The following is a 19,018-nucleotide window of genomic DNA, read 5'->3' as shown; positions in this document are numbered from 1 at the left end:
CCATAGCCCCATCGCCCACAGTACTCACAGGCCATAGACACGGCTGCGGATGCACTTATTATAGAGCCGGAGCTGGAATTCATCATGCACTGATAACGGCCAACGTGCTGGGGAGCGAGAGCCGCGATGGCGAGCTGCCCTGGATGAGCCTCCACATCTCGACCCATTCTGCTATCCATCAATTCTCCATTAAATAACCATGAAAGGTGTGGCCGCGGCGACTCTGCAGAGCAAAACAGCGTCACCCTGCTCCCCGGCATCTGGACAGTCGAAAGCGGTTCAGACAGAAAGCGAAGAGTCACATCTACAAGGACGGAAGAAAGAGCAATTATAGTATTAGTGGCAGGAAACTAATATTCACATAATGACGCCTCTAGGTGGCGCCACTCATGTATTGCAAGAAAATTAGCAATGACTTCCCATATTAAAAGATTACTGTATCGATCCAGAGGCATGTTGTGAATTATACCCCAGAGCTGCACTCACTATTCTACTGGTGGAATCACTGTGTACATACATTACATTACTGATCCTGTGTTACATTCTGTATTATACTCCAGAGCTGCACTCACTATTCTGCTGGTGGAGTCACTGTGTACATACATTACTGATCCTGAGTTACATCCTGTATTATACCCCATAGCTGCACTCACTATTATACTGGTACAGTCACTGTGTACATACATTACATAACTGATCCTGTGTTACATTCTGTATTATACTCCAGAGCTGCACTCACTATTCTGCTGGTGGAGTTACTGTGTACATACGTTACATTACTGATCCTGAGTTATATCCTGCATTATACTCCAGAGCTGCACTCACTATTCTGCAGATGCAGACACTGTGTACATACATTACATAACTGATCCTGAGTTACTGTAACAACCCTGCTGGCATCACTTCATGGCCTCCCATCCCCCGCACACCAACTTACTTTCTGCTTCAAGCCATGCTGTGAAATCTGTCTGTTGCCAGCCCTGAGCTCCATGTGCTATGCCTCTTGTTCTCCTGCTTGCTCTCCATGTTTCCTGACTGTGTGTATAGGGGGGCTGCGCCTGAACTCTCTGGTTCTTATGCAGTCTGGGTGCACCTGGGTAATCTGTCCCTGACCAATCACCTGACCTGGAGCCCTTGACTATTTAGTTTCGCCACTCCCACTGAAACATTGCCTGTGCAATGTCTAAACTCAGTTAGTGTCTTGCTGCTGAGGAAGCCAGGCCCTGTTCTGTGTATCTCCTTCTCTGTAGGAATACTCTGTCTCGCTTTGTACCTTGTCCGCCTGCCAGGAGGCAGAATATCCTGGCCCTTGAGTCTTGTTCCCTGTACCTTGTCCGTGCTCTGTCTCAGAATATCCTGGTCCTTGTGTCTTTGTCCCTGTGTCTCTGTCTGAACTCAGTCTTACCTCTGTCTGTCAGTCTCCTTGTTTGTGGTTCCTTCTCTGCCGTGTCTTTCCTTGTGTCCTCCCTGTGTGTGCATCTGCACCCTCGCAGCTTTATCTGTGTTCCGCACTCCTGCAGCTCTGCCTGTTCCGCACTCCTGCGGCTCTGCCTGCCTACATCTCCTGTGTGAACAGGTCCAAACCTGTTCTCTCATATACCACTCCTTCCTGCCTATATCCATACCTGCATCTCCTGTGTGAACAGGTCCAAACCTGTTCTCTCATATACCACTCCTTCCTGCCTATATCCATACCTGCATCTCCTGTGTGAACAGGTCCAAACCTGTTCTCTCATATACCATACCTTCCTGCCTATATCCATACCTGCATCTCCTGTGTGAACAGGTCCAAACCTGTTCTCTCATATACCACACCTTCCTGCCTATATTCATACCTGCATCTCCTGTGTGAACAGGTTCAAACCTGTTCTCTCATGTACCACTCCTGCTTGCCCAGTGTCTCCAAGCCGTGCCCGCTTGCCCAGTGTCTCCAAGCCGTGCCCGCTTGCCCAGTGTCTCAGCCTGCTTGTCACTCGCACCTGTCCAGGTGTCCTGTTCCCGAGTGGGATCAGCAGCCACAGCCAGACACCACCCTGGAGTGGCACCCGGCAGCTACCTGCCGCACAAGCCTGACCTCACCATCAGAGGCTCCAGTGAAGACCAAGGTAGCTGTCGCAGTCACGCCCCTTCCAGGGTAGTCTGGTCTGTGGCACAGTGGGGCCACAACCCCCGGCTCGCGCCATTCAGCCAAGGCGCGAGTGTGACAGTTACATACTGTATTATACTCCGGAGCTGCACTCACTATTCTGCTGGTGCAGTCACTGTGTACATACATTACTGATCCCGAGTTACATCCTGTATTATACCCCAGAGCTGCACTCACTATTCTGCAGGTGGAGTCACTGTGTACATACATTACATTACTGATCCTGAGTTACATCCTGTATTATACTCCAGAGCTGCACACACTGTTCTGCTGGTGCAGTCACTGTGTACATACATTACATTACTGATCCTGTAAAGATCCTGAGTTACAGCCAGTATTATACTCCGGTGCTGCACTCACTATTCTGCAGGTGGAGTCACTGTGTACATACATTACATTACTGATCCTGAGTTGCATCCTGTATTATACTCCAGAGCTGCACACACTATTCTGCAGGCGGAGTCACTGTATACATACATTACTGATCCTGAGTTACGTTACCTCCTGTATTATACTCCAGAGCTGCAGTCACTGTTCTGCAGGTGGATTCACTGTGTACATACATTACATAACTGATCCTGAGTTACATCCTGTATTATACTCCGGAGCTGCACTCACTATTCTGCTGGTGCCGTCATATTATAATCTGCCCATGTACCTGATTCGGCCCTGGTCGGCAGCAGGAGAAGCGAGAGACAAAGCAGCATATGCCTCGGTCCAGGATGCATAGCGCCAGGTCACAGCGATGAACGGTGCAAATGTCGGGAAGAAACCAGAACAATCTGGAAGCGAAGCAGAAGAGAACAGATTTGTCTTCTTGTGCTAGGAGACAACACCAAACCCCTCACCGTAGGATCCAGATGCTTGATTTCACCACCAATTGAAATAAGGGTCATCAGACATATTAGATGAACGTGGGTCAAACTCGGATTTCAGAAAATCTGATCAGGTGCCGACATTGTGCAGCTGCACAGGGGCCCGGAGGTCTGGGGGCCACTAACATCTCGGACACCCCAACACGCGTTTCGCATTTAGCTTTGTCCAAGGGGTATACACTTTCCCCTTGGACAAAGCTAAACGCGAAACGCGCGTCGGGGTGTCCGGTCACCCTACCACCAGACTTATTCCATTTCTGTTGTATACCATGCCTCCATACTCATGCTGGATCACATGTTAATGTATTTATTTCCTTGCGAACTTGCATATAACTATCATGGTGATTGATCTATTACACCTATCATGATTTAAATTACGTTAAGGCATAGGTCTATTCACTATTTTTGGGGGGCATATATTATCCAGTATCTTTGGCTGCGATGTTTGATTTGTTTAAAGCACTTTTTTATTTGGCCTTTTTTCCTTACATATTGGGAGATTAATGTGCAAACTTTTGCATTATTTTTATGTGGCTTCAAACCTTGTTATACAAAACAAATCATGGTATCTTCTGTTACCTTGTCTGGTACTTTGGCACTTTACCTTTTTGTGTGACTTTTATTTGCACATTTTGTTCCCATGCTTGTATTTTGAATTTTTTTTTAAATATTCTCAATAAAATTCATATATTTTTTATGGTATTCAGTTTTCCTCTTTATTTAGGTTTTTCTTCTTAATTTATGGAAACTACCATTTTTCTAGGTTAGATTATGTTTTGGTGTATTTTGCGCTTTACCAGGGTCTAACAGCAAGAAACCAACTAATGCAATAATCTGATACATAAGTCACAGAATCCAGAAAATATATGAAGAGTAAAGAAGTAACGACTGCGGCATATCCGAAAACTGCAAGAAATAAAAGTGATTCTGGCGCATTCACAGGTGAGATCTCAGAGTGCCCCGCACCCACAGAGCGTCACTGGCGGCTCCGAGGACGAGACGGTGACACCCAGAGAGACCGACAGACAGGGCCGGACTGGGACTAATATTCAGCCCTTGCATTTGAAGTTACACAGGCCCACTAGTCACATGGTGACTATATAATATCTTTGTACACTTGTAGGTTACAAGAAGTGAGAGGAGATTAATACGACTATATAACATGCAGTCATAGCTGTGCCCAGTATTTCAGCTCAGTCCTATTTATTGCTTTTAGGTACAGTACTCCTCCCAAAGCTCTGTCCCCTTTTGTACGCACGGTGACAGAATTCCTGGCAGAACTGCTATCCATTGGGCAACCAGACCCCCTGGTCAAAGCCACCCCTATCATACCTCCCAAGTTTTGAAGAAGGGAAAGAGGGACAAAGACTGCGGCCACTGCAAATTTTAGGCCACGCCCCGGCCACATCCATTTCACAACTAGTCACACCCATGTCCACGCCCAACCGCACCCATTTAGCACTGCTGATCACACTGACTGGTACTGAGGGCACAGTGGCTGGCATTATGGGCACAGTGACTGGTAGTAAGGAAGAGAGAAAACAGAGAGAGAAAAGAAAAGAGAGAGAGAGAAAGAAGAGAGAGAAAGAAAGAAGTAAAGAAAAGAAAGAACAGAGAGGAAAGAAAAAGAAATAAAGAGGGGGAAGAAAGAACAGAGAGAGAGAAAATGAGGGAAAGACAGAACAGAGAATGAGAAAGAAAGAAATATTCTATAAAGATACTATAGCAGCCCAGCTCCCATTGTAGTGCCCACCTGAGCCTCCCAATGCAGGACATATCATGATCCGCTAACATGGCCGGCATCCCCGATTCCCGACTAGTGGGCCTGTGTAACTTCAAATAAATTTTAGTCCCAGCCCGGCCCTGCCTCATACACACGCGGCTCCTCTCCGTACAACTCGTACACATCCGGCTCCGCTCCGTACACCTCGTACGCACACGGCTCCGCTCCGTACACCTCGTACGCACACGGCTCCGCTCCGTACACCTCGTACGCACACGGCTCCGCTCCGTACACCTCGTACGCACACGGCTCCGCTCCGTACACCTCGTACGCACGGCCCCGCTCCGTACACCTCGTACGCACGGCCCCGCTCCGTACACCTCGTACACACACGGCTCCGCTCCGTACACCTCGTACACACACGGCTCCGCTCCGTACACCTCGTACGCACACGGCTCCGCTCCGTACACCTCGTACGCACACGGCTCCGCTCCGTACACCTCGTACGCACACGGCTCCTCTCCGTACACCTCGTACGCACACGGCTCCGCTCCGTAAACCTCGTACGCACACGGCTCCGCTCCGTACACCTCGTACGCACACGGCTCCTCTCCGTACACCTCGTACGCACACGGCTCCTCTCCGTACACCTCGTACGCACACGGCTCCGCTCCGTACACCTCGTACACACACGGCTCCGCTCCGTACACCTCGTACACACACGGCTCCGCTCCGTACACCTCGTACACACGGCTCCGCTCCGTACACCTCGTACGCACACGGCTCCGCTCCGTACACCTCGTACACATGGCTCCGCTCCGTACACCTCGTACACACGCGGCTCCGCTCCGTACACCTCGTACACACACGGCTCCGCTCCGTACACCTCGTACACATGGCTCCGCTCCGTACACCTCATACACACACGGCTCCTCTCCGTACACCTCGTACACATACGGCTCCGCACAGCAGAGTCCTGCAGACACCAAGAGGCAGGGCTGTGCGCACAGGACCTGTGATGAGGTCACAGGAGGGGTGGAGTCAGGGGTCTGGACAAAGACTCCTGATCATGTTACCCCTGACTCCTCCCCCTCCTGTGACCTCATCACAGGTCCTGTGCTAGGGCGAGGATGGGGTGGGGTGCGTTGGGTGGAAGGGAGGGCTTATCTCCCTGCAGTGCGGGACAGAAAAATCCCAGGAGGGTTGGAAACTATAACCGCTGTGCCCTTAGAGGGCCGGCGGCAGGAACAACAGCCAGGCCAGTGGCCGCATCAGCGGCCCACATGACAGCGGCCCAGCGGGAAAATGCCCGGTTGGGCATATTACCAATCCGGGCCTGCCGACAGATGAGGATTAGAGGACGACGTTCTCAGGGGTCTGTGTGCAGTCAGGCAGAACACAGACAGTCACACATTAGTGTGCGATCACTAAGGGTATGGATTATGGGATACAATTATAACAAAACAACAGAAAATATAGGAGATAAAATAAATGGATCAAATACTAAAAGCCAGAATCTGGCAGTATATAAGGTATAGAACAAAGCAGAAAAAATGGCATATTACAACAGCTGACCCTTTTATTTTCAGGGGTCTGGCAGCGGCTTTCTCCTCTCTTGGTGCTGAAAACACATGGACACTCAGCCGAGCTGAGCGTTCATGTGTATGGAGGAGGGGGAAGGAATAGAGGTCTGCTGTACGGATGCTCAGCTGGCAGCTAACCCTCTGCATGGCCGATAAAGGATTCAGCCGCCCCTCACCTGGAGCCCCATAGTGATACCAGGGAAGGCTCCATAACACTGTCAGCACCGAATGACTGATCAAACCCAGCACATGCACTCAATGCACCCTCGGCGTGCACCTTCCCACCTACTGGTCTCCTCTCTATCCCGGACCCCTTCAGTAACAATCCCTTTTAGTATGGACTCTTACACTTGGAGAAGACGCAGTGCTTCCGGCCAGGATAACGTTGCGGTCATTCTTGGCGGAGCAGCTGATGAGGAGGCAGGTGTGGGGTCTTTATTTCACATTCCCTCAGTTCAAGGGCAGTAGACGTCCGAAAAATAAACATGAAATTAAATATTAACTACAGACGGGACTAATCCAACCTGTCTGCCGCCCAGACCCCAAGTCACCTCTGTATTAGAAACATTCACCCCGATATCAATATTGTGATACGAGTGAAGACAGATCAGTATTGATCGTAGGACGGACAACGGTCACCTGCTGCCCCCAGCTGTGCCCCCAGCAGCCGGCAACTCCCATCATCCACAATTGTTGTCACAAGGACAACAGTGAAGGCGAAATGCAAGATCTTTCAAGGGGCAGGGGATGGAAGTGGCAACATCAGCGCCATTACCCTCCTGAGTAAGAGGGACCGTGCAAAAGCATTAGGCTACGTGCACACGTTATGGATTTTGCTACAGATCTGCAGTGTTTCTGGCCCTGCGGGTCCGCAGCAGAATCTGCTGCGTTGTACAGTACCATTTTACTCTACGTAAAATGGAAACCGCAGTGCAGATGCTGCGGAATTTTCAGCGTGGTTTTGCTGCGGTTTCAAATCCGCAGAAAGAAATGACATGTCACTTCTTTTCTGCGGATTCTGCTGCGGTTTACCATCTCCTCTATTGTAGAGGTGATAAACCGCAGGGGAAAACCACAGGGTAACCCGCTGGTCTTTAGACCTGAAATTTACCTGCAGATTTTTACAAATCCGCGGGGACAAATCCGCAGCACTAAAAAATACGTGTGCACATACCCTTAGGCAGGAGTGGAAGAAATCTGCAATATAAGAAGGTTGAAATAGCACAGAAAGAGGACCTAAAAATCCTGCAATAATAGAAAACAGCAAAAGAGCAGAGAGGTTTACCCGTCCAGGCCTCCAGACAAATGCACTATCAGGATACAGTGGACCCATATAATTAAGATGGCAACACAGGTGCAAGAATACCGATGAAACAACCGCTCACAGCCTACCAATTCATGGAGGGGGCGGCTGCCTGGAATGTTAATGCACAATAAAACACTTGCATGCGGCGCTGTTCACACTATGGCCATGCACAGCAGCCAGGCCAGCCTAGTAGTGACACCCTTCTATTAGCTCAGGCAGGCTGCCCAGCGCTATCAAAATGCATGCCATGTGAACAGATACCGCAGTTTACAAGACCAAATGGGTCCAACTGCACCCTGAATTGGTAGGCTGTGAGCGGTTGTTTCATCGGTATTCTTGCACCAGTGTTGCCATCTTAATTATATGGGTCCACTGCATTTGTCTGGAGGCCTGGAGGGGTAAACCTTTCTGCTCTTTTGCTGTTTTCTAATATAAGAAGGTTCCAAAGATTTATCAAGTAGCAAAATGCAAAGAGAATTAACAAAAAAAATGAAAATCCCATCAGTATCTGGTGACCGCCAGTCATCTCCATCACCAGTATCTGGTGACTACCCGTCTCCTCCATCATCAGTATCTGGTGACCGCCTGTCGCCTCCATCATCAGTATCTGGTGACCGCCCGTCTCCTCCATCATCAGTATCTGGTGACCACCTGTCACCTCCATCATCAGTATCTGGTGACCGCCTGTCGCCTCCATCATCAGTATCTGGTGACCGCCCGTCTCCTCCATCATCAGTATCTGGTGACCGCCCGTCTCCTCCATCATCAGTATCTGGTGACCACCTGTCGCCTCCATTATCAGTATCTGGTGACCGCCTGTCGCCTCCATCATCAGTATCTGGTGACCGCCCGTCTCCTCCATCATCAGTATCTGGTGACCACCTGTCACCTCCATCATCAGTATCTGGTGACCGCCTGTCGCCTCCATCATCAGTATCTGGTGACCGCCCGTCTCCTCCATCATCAGTATCTGGTGACCACCTGTCACCTCCATCATCAGTATCTGGTGACCGCCTGTCGCCTCCATCATCAGTATCTGGTGACCGCCTGTCGCCTCCATCATCAGTATCTGGTGACCGCCCGTCTCCTCCATCATCAGTATCTGGTGACCACCTGTCACCTCCATCATCAGTATCTGGTGACCGCCTGTCGCCTCCATCATCAGTATCTGGTGACCGCCCGTCTCCTCCATCATCAGTATCTGGTGACCACCTGTCGCCTCCATCATCAGTATCTGGTGACCGCCTGTCGCCTCCATCATCAGTATCTGGTGACCGCCCGTCTCCTCCATCATCAGTATCTGGTGACCACCTGTCACCTCCATCATCAGTATCTGGTGACCGCCTGTCGCCTCCATCATCAGTATCTGGTGACCGCCTGTCGCCTCCATCATCAGTATCTGGTGACCACCTGTCACCTCCATCATCAGTATCTGGTGACCGCCTGTCACCTCCATCATCAGTATCTGGTGACCGCCCGTCTCCTCCATCATCAGTATCTGGTGACCACCTGTCGCCTCCATCATCAGTATCTGGTGACCGACTGTCGCCTCCATCATCAGTATCTGGTGACCGCCCGTCTCCTCCATCATCAGTATCTGGTGACCACCTGTCACCTCCATCATCAGTATCTGGTGACCGCCTGTCGCCTCCATCATCAGTATCTGGTGACCGCCTGTCGCCTCCATCATCAGTATCTGGTGACCGCCTGTCGCCTCCATCATCAGTATCTGGTGACCGCCTGTCACCTCCATCATCAGCATCTGGTGACCGCCCGTCTCCTCCATCATTAGTACCTGGTGACTGCCCGTCTCCTCCATCATCAGTACCTGGTGACTGCCCGTCTCCTCCATCATCAGTACCTGGTGACTGCCCGTCTCCTCCATCATCAGTACCTGGTGACTGCCCGTCTCCTCCATCATCAGTACCTGGTGACTGCCCGTCTCCTCCATCATCAGTATCTGGTGACCGCCCATCACCTCCATCATCAGTATCTGGTGACCGCCTGTCGCCTCCATCATCAGTATCTGGTGACCGCCTGTCGCCTCCATCATCAGTATCTGGTGACCGCCTGTCGCCTCCATCATCAGTATCTGGTGACCGCCTGTCGCCTCCATCATCAGTATCTGGTGACCGCCTGTCGCCTCCATCATCAGTATCTGGTGACCGCCCGTCTCCTCCATCATCAGTACCTGGTGACTGCCCGTCTCCTCCATCATCAGTACCTGGTGACTGCCCGTCTCCTCCATCATCAGTACCTGGTGACTGCCCGTCTCCTCCATCATCAGTACCTGGTGACTGCCCGTCTCCTCCATCAGTACCTGGTGACTGCCCATCTCCTCCATCAGTACCTGGTGACTGCCCGTCTCCTCCATCATCAGTACCTGGTGACTGCCCGTCTCCTCCATCATCAGTACCTGGTGAGTTCACCATCCACCTTGCACAGTTCCAAGTGACTTTAGATCCCGACTAAAAAACATGGCTGCTTTCATACAAAACTTTGTCCATGCCGCTGAGCTTTACTGAAATCAATGAGGCCAAGCTGCAATACTGCGCAGAACCTTCTGGGCCATGGTGGCGCTGTTGTTAGATTAATGTGGCCATGATTATCTAATTTTATAAAAGTTCTTTTTATTTTCTAGACCCTAAGGCTATGTGCACACGTAGCGTTTTTAAAACGATCACTAAAAACCGGACTCCTTCCCAGAAATCGCGCGTTTTTTTCCGCGCGATTTCACCGCGATTATGATCGGGATTTTGCCGCGATTTTCGCGTGCGATATTCAAGCACTTTCCAAGCGATTTGAAGCATCGCTTGGAAAGTGATTGACAGGTTGGTCACACTCGTCAAACATAGTGATTGACAAGTGTGACCAGGTTTTTACTATTGAGGCTGCCTATGCGGCATCAATAGTAAAAGATAGGATGTTAAAATGCTAAAAAAAAAAAATAAAAAATCGGGGTATATTTACCTTCCGGCGTCCCGCGCTGCATTCCCGGCCTCAGCGTTCCCAGTAATGCCTTGCGAGACCTGTGATGACGTAGTCTCGCGTTGCTATAGCGATCTCGCGAGACCACGTCATCACAGGACTGTGCCGCAAGGCATTACTGGGAACGCTAGGCCGGGAATGCAGCGCGGGACACCGGAAGGTAAATATACCCCGATTTTGTATTTTTTATTCTTTTTTTTACAGGGGTATGGTACCCAGGGCCTGGAGGACAGTCTCCTCTCCTCCACACCGTGGGTACCAACCGCACATGAGACGCTTAACTTCCCGCATGGTGGGCATAGCCACATGCGGGAAGTAAGTGATTCTCATGCATTCCTATGGGTGCGGAATCGCGGCAATTCTTTGCGATTCCGCACAAAAGAATGAGCATGCTGCGATTTTTTTCCGCGATGCGATTCCGCCGCGGAAAAAAGCGCAGCATTAGCACAGCATGTGCGGAATACCATAGGAATGCATGGGGGGCGTTCTGTACACGATTTTTAAGCGTTTTCGCGCCGAAAATCGCGGAAAAAACGCTTAAAAATCGCTACGTGTGCACACAGCCTAAAGCTTATAATAAAGGGCGAGGCCGTTATTCCATGTACGCCCGACCATTGGTCCGGTGCAGAAGTTCTAAAGTATCCGGTGGATATAAAAGTGTGGGAGAGTGGAACATATGGGGGGAGTCAACTAGGGAACGGTCATGGCAGCCAGGCGCTGCTGCACCAATACCCAAAGGCAAAGAAATAATAAATGTTACATCGCAGGATACAGAAAACTAAAAAGCGCAGTGTGTGAACAATGACACATTCCACAGACCTGTATCTGTGACACAGAGAACAGTCATATTTCACATCTTGATACAAATGTACAGTCCGCAGGGAGATGGTTGTTTCGGGGGAGGCGGGGGGGCAGCGGCGGAGCCCTCCATCCCATGGTACCTTTGTGGAGGTAGCGGAGCTGACAGGTTTCCTACAGAGAGAATAAACTGACACATTCCAAAGGCCGGAGGCTCCTTGGAGATTGAAGGAAAGCCTTTATTCTCCGCGCGTCTTCACGCTGTTCTCTTGGCCGAGTTTCCAAGTCAATTTTAAAGTATCCCACAGGGTCCCCATCGCTTCCCCCGGGGCGGCCATTCTCCGCGGATGCCAGCGTATAAGCTAACGACGACGTCCATTACAGGCGGAGACCATATGGCGGCCGTAATACCCCGGGCAGTGGTCTCCGCTTGCCAAGAAAATACAACTCCCAGCATGTCCAATCCTGAGCCATCATCCACACAGTGAAGTGAGTCTATGTTCACACATGTTGTGGCTTTGGGGCTTTTATTTTACTTTTTTTTTTAAAGGGAATTTTAGGAGCGGATCCATTCCAAAGTCACTTGGAGAACGGGTTCTATTCATGTCTATGGGAAATCTGCATTGCGATAAATACAAGTTTTTTGAGCATTTTTTTCTCCTCCCCCTAAAGAAACTTAGAAAAAGTTCTCAGCCCCTTAGTGATGGGGCCAATTTTTTTAAATCTGACCAGTGTCCCTATGTGATGATAACTCTGGAACGCTTCAACAAATTCCAGTGATTTTGAGACTGTTTTTTCGTGACACAGTATACTTTATGATAATGGTAAATTTAGGTTTATAGATACATCTCTGCGCAGCCTCCCTTGCTGACCGGAGATTAACTAATAAGCGTTGGAAAGTTTCTGAACTTTTTCCCACGCTCCTGAGTTCACCTCAGGTCAGCCAGGGACTCTGCGCAGCCTCACTAACTACCGCTGAAATCACTGAGGCTGCGCGGAGACCCCGGCTGACCGGAGGTGAACTGACAGCATGGGAAAAAGTTCAGAAACTTTCCCATGTTAATTAGTTCATCCCCGGTCAGCCGAGGCACCTGCGCAGAGATGAATTCATTCATTCGGCAGTGGTTTACAGCAGGGCCGGTAGCATTAGCTAACCCCTTGTGATGGATTGCAGCAGGGGACATGACTGAATGGCAGAGAGGTATGTATATTGTTGTTTTTATATTTTTTTTTTCCAGGAGAACAAGGGAGTCTGTTGGAATAGCAGAATAATAAATTTAGTCAAAAAGTTTGTGTGATTATTTCATTAAGAATTTTTAATTAAGGTGTGTCTTTATCAAACTCCAAAACTCTTCAGGGCGTGTTCACACTATGGTTTATTATGTCAGTTTTTAAGCGTCCACTCCTCTGCACACTGGAAAAAATGTTCAAAATAATCTACCTATTCATTTCTATGGGAAAACGGCTCGCTGCTCACACGTTCAGGCTTTTGTTTCACCACTATAGGCGTGAAGAGAAGTGACTGCTCCGTTCTTCAAGTGTTTTACGCTGGGAAGACATTACATTCTAATGGAAGACAATGGGAAGGATGAGAAGATGCCTGGTAGACGCTGGAGACGAGCGACCTGTAACGAGGAAGAATATGGACAAAAAGGTGGAAAACGGTGGCAGGACTACGACAACTGGAGGAAAACGGGGAGCAACGCAGACTCAGAACTGTCCGATTGCCCCGCTGCAGAGCTGCGCTCATCAGAGGAGCATTAAAGGGGCAAAACTGATACAATGTGTAAAGCCAGGGCAGGGGGCGGGGCATCCTTGTCATGCTCCGCCCCATCAGCACAGCCACATGGGAGGAGCTTCCACCTCCATAATTACAGTGAAAACACATGGGGATGGGCGGACATACCTCTAGGCAACCTGTGCAGCCCTAAGAGGTCAGTGGGCCACATCCAGCTCCAGGGCCACTTCAGACACGAGTGAACACAGGCTTGGCGCTTCTACACCATTATCACCCTCTTGCAAAGCATCATGGTCCCAAATTCTGGCCAAAATAGACACCCAGACAATAATAGATACAGCGGTGTAATCCCACAAAGCGCTGGGGCACATCGGCACCATTCAGCAATGACGTACGAGAGCATTTCCGCCTGCGCGCACTCCTCTGCTGTAATACTCTGTGCTGCGTTTAAGACCCTTCTACGGCCATTATATCACTCAAATTTCCCAGAAAATGAGGAATAGGCACGAAAAAAAAAGTGATGTTAAATCTCAAGGTCAAAATTAAAATAAAAAAAAAATTAACAAAATTACAAAAGAAGAATATATATTAAAAAAAGAAAACTGTAAGAATGTGTTAGTTCCACAGCTGTAATGTGATTATATCCAGGCGGTAAAGCGTCCGGGCTGTGCCTCTCCCCGCACAGCGCAGATTATATGAAGTGCGGCGGAAAGTTACTTTTCTTTGTCAATTTACCACAAGAAAAAAGAAAAAAAACAAGAGGAAAGAAATATTTGCTGTGACTGGATACGGCCAAACATAACATTTGTGTTGAACCCCCTCCCCCTCCACACACGAAAACCGGTGTAAACTACTGTCCAAATGTGCTGAGAAAATGAGGAACAGATGAAGATGAGGCGAAAAGGAAAAGAACAGGAGAGAAAAGGAGGAAAGATGTGTACACTCTGTATCCCGAGTGTCAGAGAGGGATTATCCCGTACCCCGAGTGTCAGAGAGGGATTATCCCTTACCCCGAGAGTCAAAGAGGGATTATCCCGTACCCCGAGTGTCAGAGAGGGATTATCCCTTACCCCGAGAGTCAAAGAGGGATTATCCTGTACGCCGAGTGTCAGAGAGGGATTATCCCATACCCCGAGTGTCAGAGAGGGATTATCCCTTACCCCGAGTGTCAGAGAGGGATTATCCCGTACCCCGAGTGTCAGAGAGGGATTATCCCTTACCCCGAGAGTCAAAGAGGAATTATCCCTTACGCCGAGTGTCAGAGACGGATTATCCCGTACCCCGAGTGTCAGAGAGGGATTATCCCTTACCCCGAGTGTCAGAGAGGGATTATCCCTTACCCCGAGTGTCAGAGAGGGATTATCCCGTACCCCGAGTGTCAGGGATTATCCCGTACCCTGAGTGTCAGAGAGGGATTATCCCTTACCCAGAGTGTCAAAGAGGGATTATCCCGTACCCCGAGTGTCAGAGAGGGATTATCCCGTACCCCGAGTGTCAGAGAGGGATTATCCCGTACCCCGAGTGTCAGAGAGGGATTATCCCTTACCCAGAGTGTCAGAGAGGGATTATCCCGTACCCCGAGTGTCAGAGAGGGATTATCCCGTACCCCGAGTGTCAGAGAGGGATTATCCCGTACCCCGAGTGTCAGAGAGGGATTATCCCTTACCCCGAGTGTCAGAGAGGGATTATCCCGTACCCCGAGTGTCAGAGAGGGATTATCCCGTACCCCGAGTGTCAGAGAGGGATTATCCCTTACCCAGTGTCAGAGAGGGATTATCCCGTACCCCGAGTGTCAGAGAGGGATTATCCCGTACCCCGAGTGTCAGAGCCATGTACCCCGAGTGTCAGTGTCATCATCCTGGAACCCGAGTAAGCGTCATTATCCTGTACCCACTGAGTCAGTATCCTGTATCCCCAGTGTCAGTATCCTGCACCCCCAGTATCAGTGTGTCACCCCAGCTAATGCTATCAGTGTCAGGTGTCTGCTCTGCCTGTGACAAGCTCTGGATCTCTCTCAGGATGATGGATATTATCAGCCGCTCCATCACTTCAGTTTTGTTTCTGCAGAGAAGTCTTTTCTTCAGTCTTATGTCTGTGACAGCTGAGGAATCCAGCACCTCATCTGTTTCTCCTCCATCACTGGCCGAGGTACAAAACAGGAATTGATAAAAGGAGAAACACGAACAGTTCTTGGATACTCTCCTGTATATAACAAGAAAGTGCCAGAGACCTAGACTGGATCACGTGCGGGACGGCGCTGGCTGCGGATCGCCCACTGCGATGTCAGAGTGCTGTAGACGAGCTGTGCGGTCCGTCTGCACATAACTGTACGTTATCACAAATCTATCTGTATACACAGGGTGCAGGAAACACAGAGCATCGCAGCTATGATAGAAAGATGTCAGGAAACGCAGAGCATCGCAGCTATGATAGAAAGATGTCAGGACACACAGATCATTGCAGCTATGATAGAAAGGAGACAGAACATGTAGAGCATCGCAGCTATGATAGAAAGGTGTCAGGACACACAGATCATTGCAGCTATGATAGAAAGGTGTCAGGACACACAGATCATCGCAGCTATGATAGAAGGGAGTCAGGACACGTAGAGCATTGCAGATATCATAGAAAGGTGTAAGGACACACAGCATCACAGCGATGACAGAAAGGTGTCAGGAAACGCAGAGCATCACAGCTATGATAAAAAGGAGTAAGGATATACAGAGCATCTCATCTTTTATAGAAAGGAGTCAGGACAAGCAGAGCATCGCAGCTATGACAAAAGAGTAAGGCTAAGTTCACACGTAGCGGAACTCTCGCGGAAATTACCGCGAGAGTTCCGGAATTCCATTCCGCGGGAAAATCGCATTTTAAATTCCCGCGATTTTCCAGCGGAAAAACTAGCATTTTGCAAGCGTAATTAGCTTGCAAAATGCTAGCATTTTCCAAGCGATCTGTAGCATCGCTTGGAGAACTGATTGACAGGTTGGTCACACTCGTCAGCATCAGTAGTAAAAGATAGAATGTAAATAATAATAAAAAAATAAAAAATGGTGTTATTCTCACCTTCCGACGTCCCGCGCAGCCTTCCTGCCTCTCTCTACGCTCTCGTTCCCAGTAATCCATTGCGAAAATGCCCGCGATGACGTCCGTTCTCGCGGGTTCGCGACGTCTCGCTTTAATTCGCGATGACGTCGCGCAAATGACCACGAGACTTCGTGAGACGTCATCGCGGGCATTTTCGCAAAGGATTACTGGGAACGAGAGCGTGGAGAGAGGCGGGAAGGCTGCGTGGGACGTCGGAAGGTAAGAATAACACCATTTTTTATTTTAAATTCTATTTTTTACAGGGATATGGTACCCCAAGCCCGGAGGACAGTCTCGTCTCCTCCGGACCGTGGGTACCATCCGCAATTGTTCTGCTTACTTTTCGCATGGTGTGCATAGCCACATGCGGGAAGTAAGCGGAACAATGCATTCCTATGGGAGCGGGATCGCCGCGATTCCGTAAAATTAATGAGCATGCTGCGTTTTTTACCGCAAAGCGATTACGCCACGGTAAAAACCGCAGCATTAGCACAGCATTGCGGAATCCCATAGGAATGCATGGGATGCTTATTTTTCGCGGCAAAATCACGCGGTTAAAACCGCCGCGGAAACGTGAAAAAAACGCCACGTGTGAACTCAGCCTAAGACACACAGAGCATCGCAGCTATGATAGAAAGAAGTCAGAAAACGCAGAGCTTCACACCCTTGATAGAAAGGAGTCAGGACAAGCAGAGCATTGCAGCTATGACAGAACGGAGTAACACGCAGAGCATCGCAGCTTGATAGAAAGGAGTAAGGACAAACAGAGCATCACAGCTATGATAGAAAGGAGTAAAGACACGCAGAACATCATAGCTACAATAGAAAGGAGCAAGGACATGCAGAGCATTGCAGCTTGCAGTGTATGGGAAAGCGTAACTGTAAACCAGTTAGAGAGCAATGGAACAAGGAATCCCGATCGGATGAATCCCATTTTTCATCATATGGACAAATGCAGTATGGGAAGAAGACAAAACAGCATAGGCAGTGTCATCACTGCTGGACGAAATACAGGCAAGCTACCTAAACATTGTACATTGCCCTCTCCACGTCAGCTCCTCTTCAACAGGATAATGGTCGATCAAGATTGAGGAACATAACAGGTCAAGGTGATGGTTTGTCTCCAAATTTCCCACTGCCCAATATGTCTCTTTACATACAATAGAACTACTATAATACTGCCCCTATGTACAAAAATATAACTACTATAATACTATAGTATATACTATATAACTACTATAATACTGCCCCTATATACAAGAATATAACTACTATAATACTGCTCCTATGTATAACTACTATAATACTGCCTCCTACATACAAGAATATAACTACTATAATACTGCCTCCTATATAAAAGAATATAACTACTATAATACTGCCCTATGTACAAGAATATAACTACTATAATACTGTCCCTATTTACAAGAATATAACTACTATGATATTGCTTCATTGAGCACAAGAATATAACTACTATAATACTGCCCCTATGTACAAGAATATAACTACTATAATACTACCCCCTATGTACAAGAATATATCTACTATAATACTGCTCCTATGTACAAGAATATAACTACTATAATACTGTTCCTATGTGCAAGATCATAACTACTGTAATACTGCCAATATGTACAAGAATATAACTATTATAATACTGCCCCTATGTACAAGAATATACCTACTATAATACTGCCCCTATTTACAAGAATATAACTACTATAATACTGCTCCTATGTACAAGAATATAACTACTATAATACTGTTCCTATGTGCAAGAACATAACTACTGTAATACTGCCAATATGTACAAGAATATAACTATTATAATACTGCCCCTATGTACAAGAATATACCTACTATAATACTGCCCCTATGTACAAGAATATAATATAATACTGCCCCTATGTACAAGAATATTACTACTATAATATTGCTTAATTGTGTACAAGAACATAACTACTATAATACTGTCCCCTATTTACAAGAATATAACTACTATAATACTGCTCCTATGTACAAGAATATAACTACTGTAATACAGCCAATATATACAAGAATATAACTACTATAATACTGCCCCTATGTGCAAGAATATTACTACTATAACACTGCTCCCTATGTACAAGAATATAACTGCTATAATACTGCTCTTATGTACAAGAATATAACTACTATAATATTGCTTCATTGTGTACAAGAATATAACTACTATAATACTGTCCCCTATTTACAAGAATATAACTACTATAATACTGCCCCTATGTACAAGAATATAACTATTATAATACTGCCCCTATGTACAAGAATATAACTACTATAATACTGCCTCTATGTACAGGAATATAACTACTAGAATATTGCTTCATTGTGTACAAGAATATAACTTCTATAATACTGTCCCCTATGTCCAAGAATATAAATACTATAATACTGCCAATATGTACAAGAATATAACTAGTATAATACTGCTCTCTATGTACATGAATATAACTACTATAATACTGCCCCTATGTACAAGAATATAACTACTATAATACTGCCCCTATGTACAAGAATATAATTATTATAATACTGCTCCTATGTACAAGAATATAACTGCTATAATACTGCTCCTATGTACATGAATATAACTTCTACTATAATAATGCCCCATATGTACAAGAATATAACTACTATAATACTGCCCCTATGTACAAGAATATAACTACTATAATACTGCTCCTATGTGCAAGAACATAACTACTGTAATACAGCCAATATATACAAGA

General features: G+C 47.6%; 1 protein-coding gene across 6 annotated transcripts in view; it reads right to left on the bottom strand.

The window, feature by feature from the left end:
* The window catches only part of CDON (cell adhesion associated, oncogene regulated), a 122,693-nt gene that overhangs the window by 24,027 nt on the left and 79,648 nt on the right, over positions 1–19,018 (bottom strand). For 2 of the 6 annotated variants that reach the window (XM_073584954.1, XM_073584955.1), the window contains 2 exons: positions 2,805–2,928; positions 29–304 (listed from right to left, as the gene is read on the bottom strand). In XM_073584954.1, the coding sequence (XP_073441055.1) occupies positions 29–304; positions 2,805–2,874 (346 nt within the window). In that variant the 5' untranslated portion in view covers positions 2,875–2,928. Of the gene's footprint in view, positions 1–28; positions 305–937; positions 1,082–1,405; positions 1,491–2,804; positions 2,929–6,675; positions 6,697–12,860; positions 13,042–19,018 lie in introns of those variants that run through there. The other 4 variants (XM_073584956.1, XM_073584957.1, XM_073584959.1 and 1 more) reach the window with 4 other exon arrangements.

This window comes from Dendrobates tinctorius, unplaced genomic scaffold, assembly GCF_039654945.1.
Source record: "Dendrobates tinctorius isolate UK_male_01 unplaced genomic scaffold, ASM3965494v1 ptg000086l, whole genome shotgun sequence".
NCBI lineage: Eukaryota > Metazoa > Chordata > Amphibia > Anura > Dendrobatidae > Dendrobates > Dendrobates tinctorius.
Note: the sequence above shows the minus strand (reverse complement) of the source record. Positions and strands in the feature narration are given on the sequence as shown.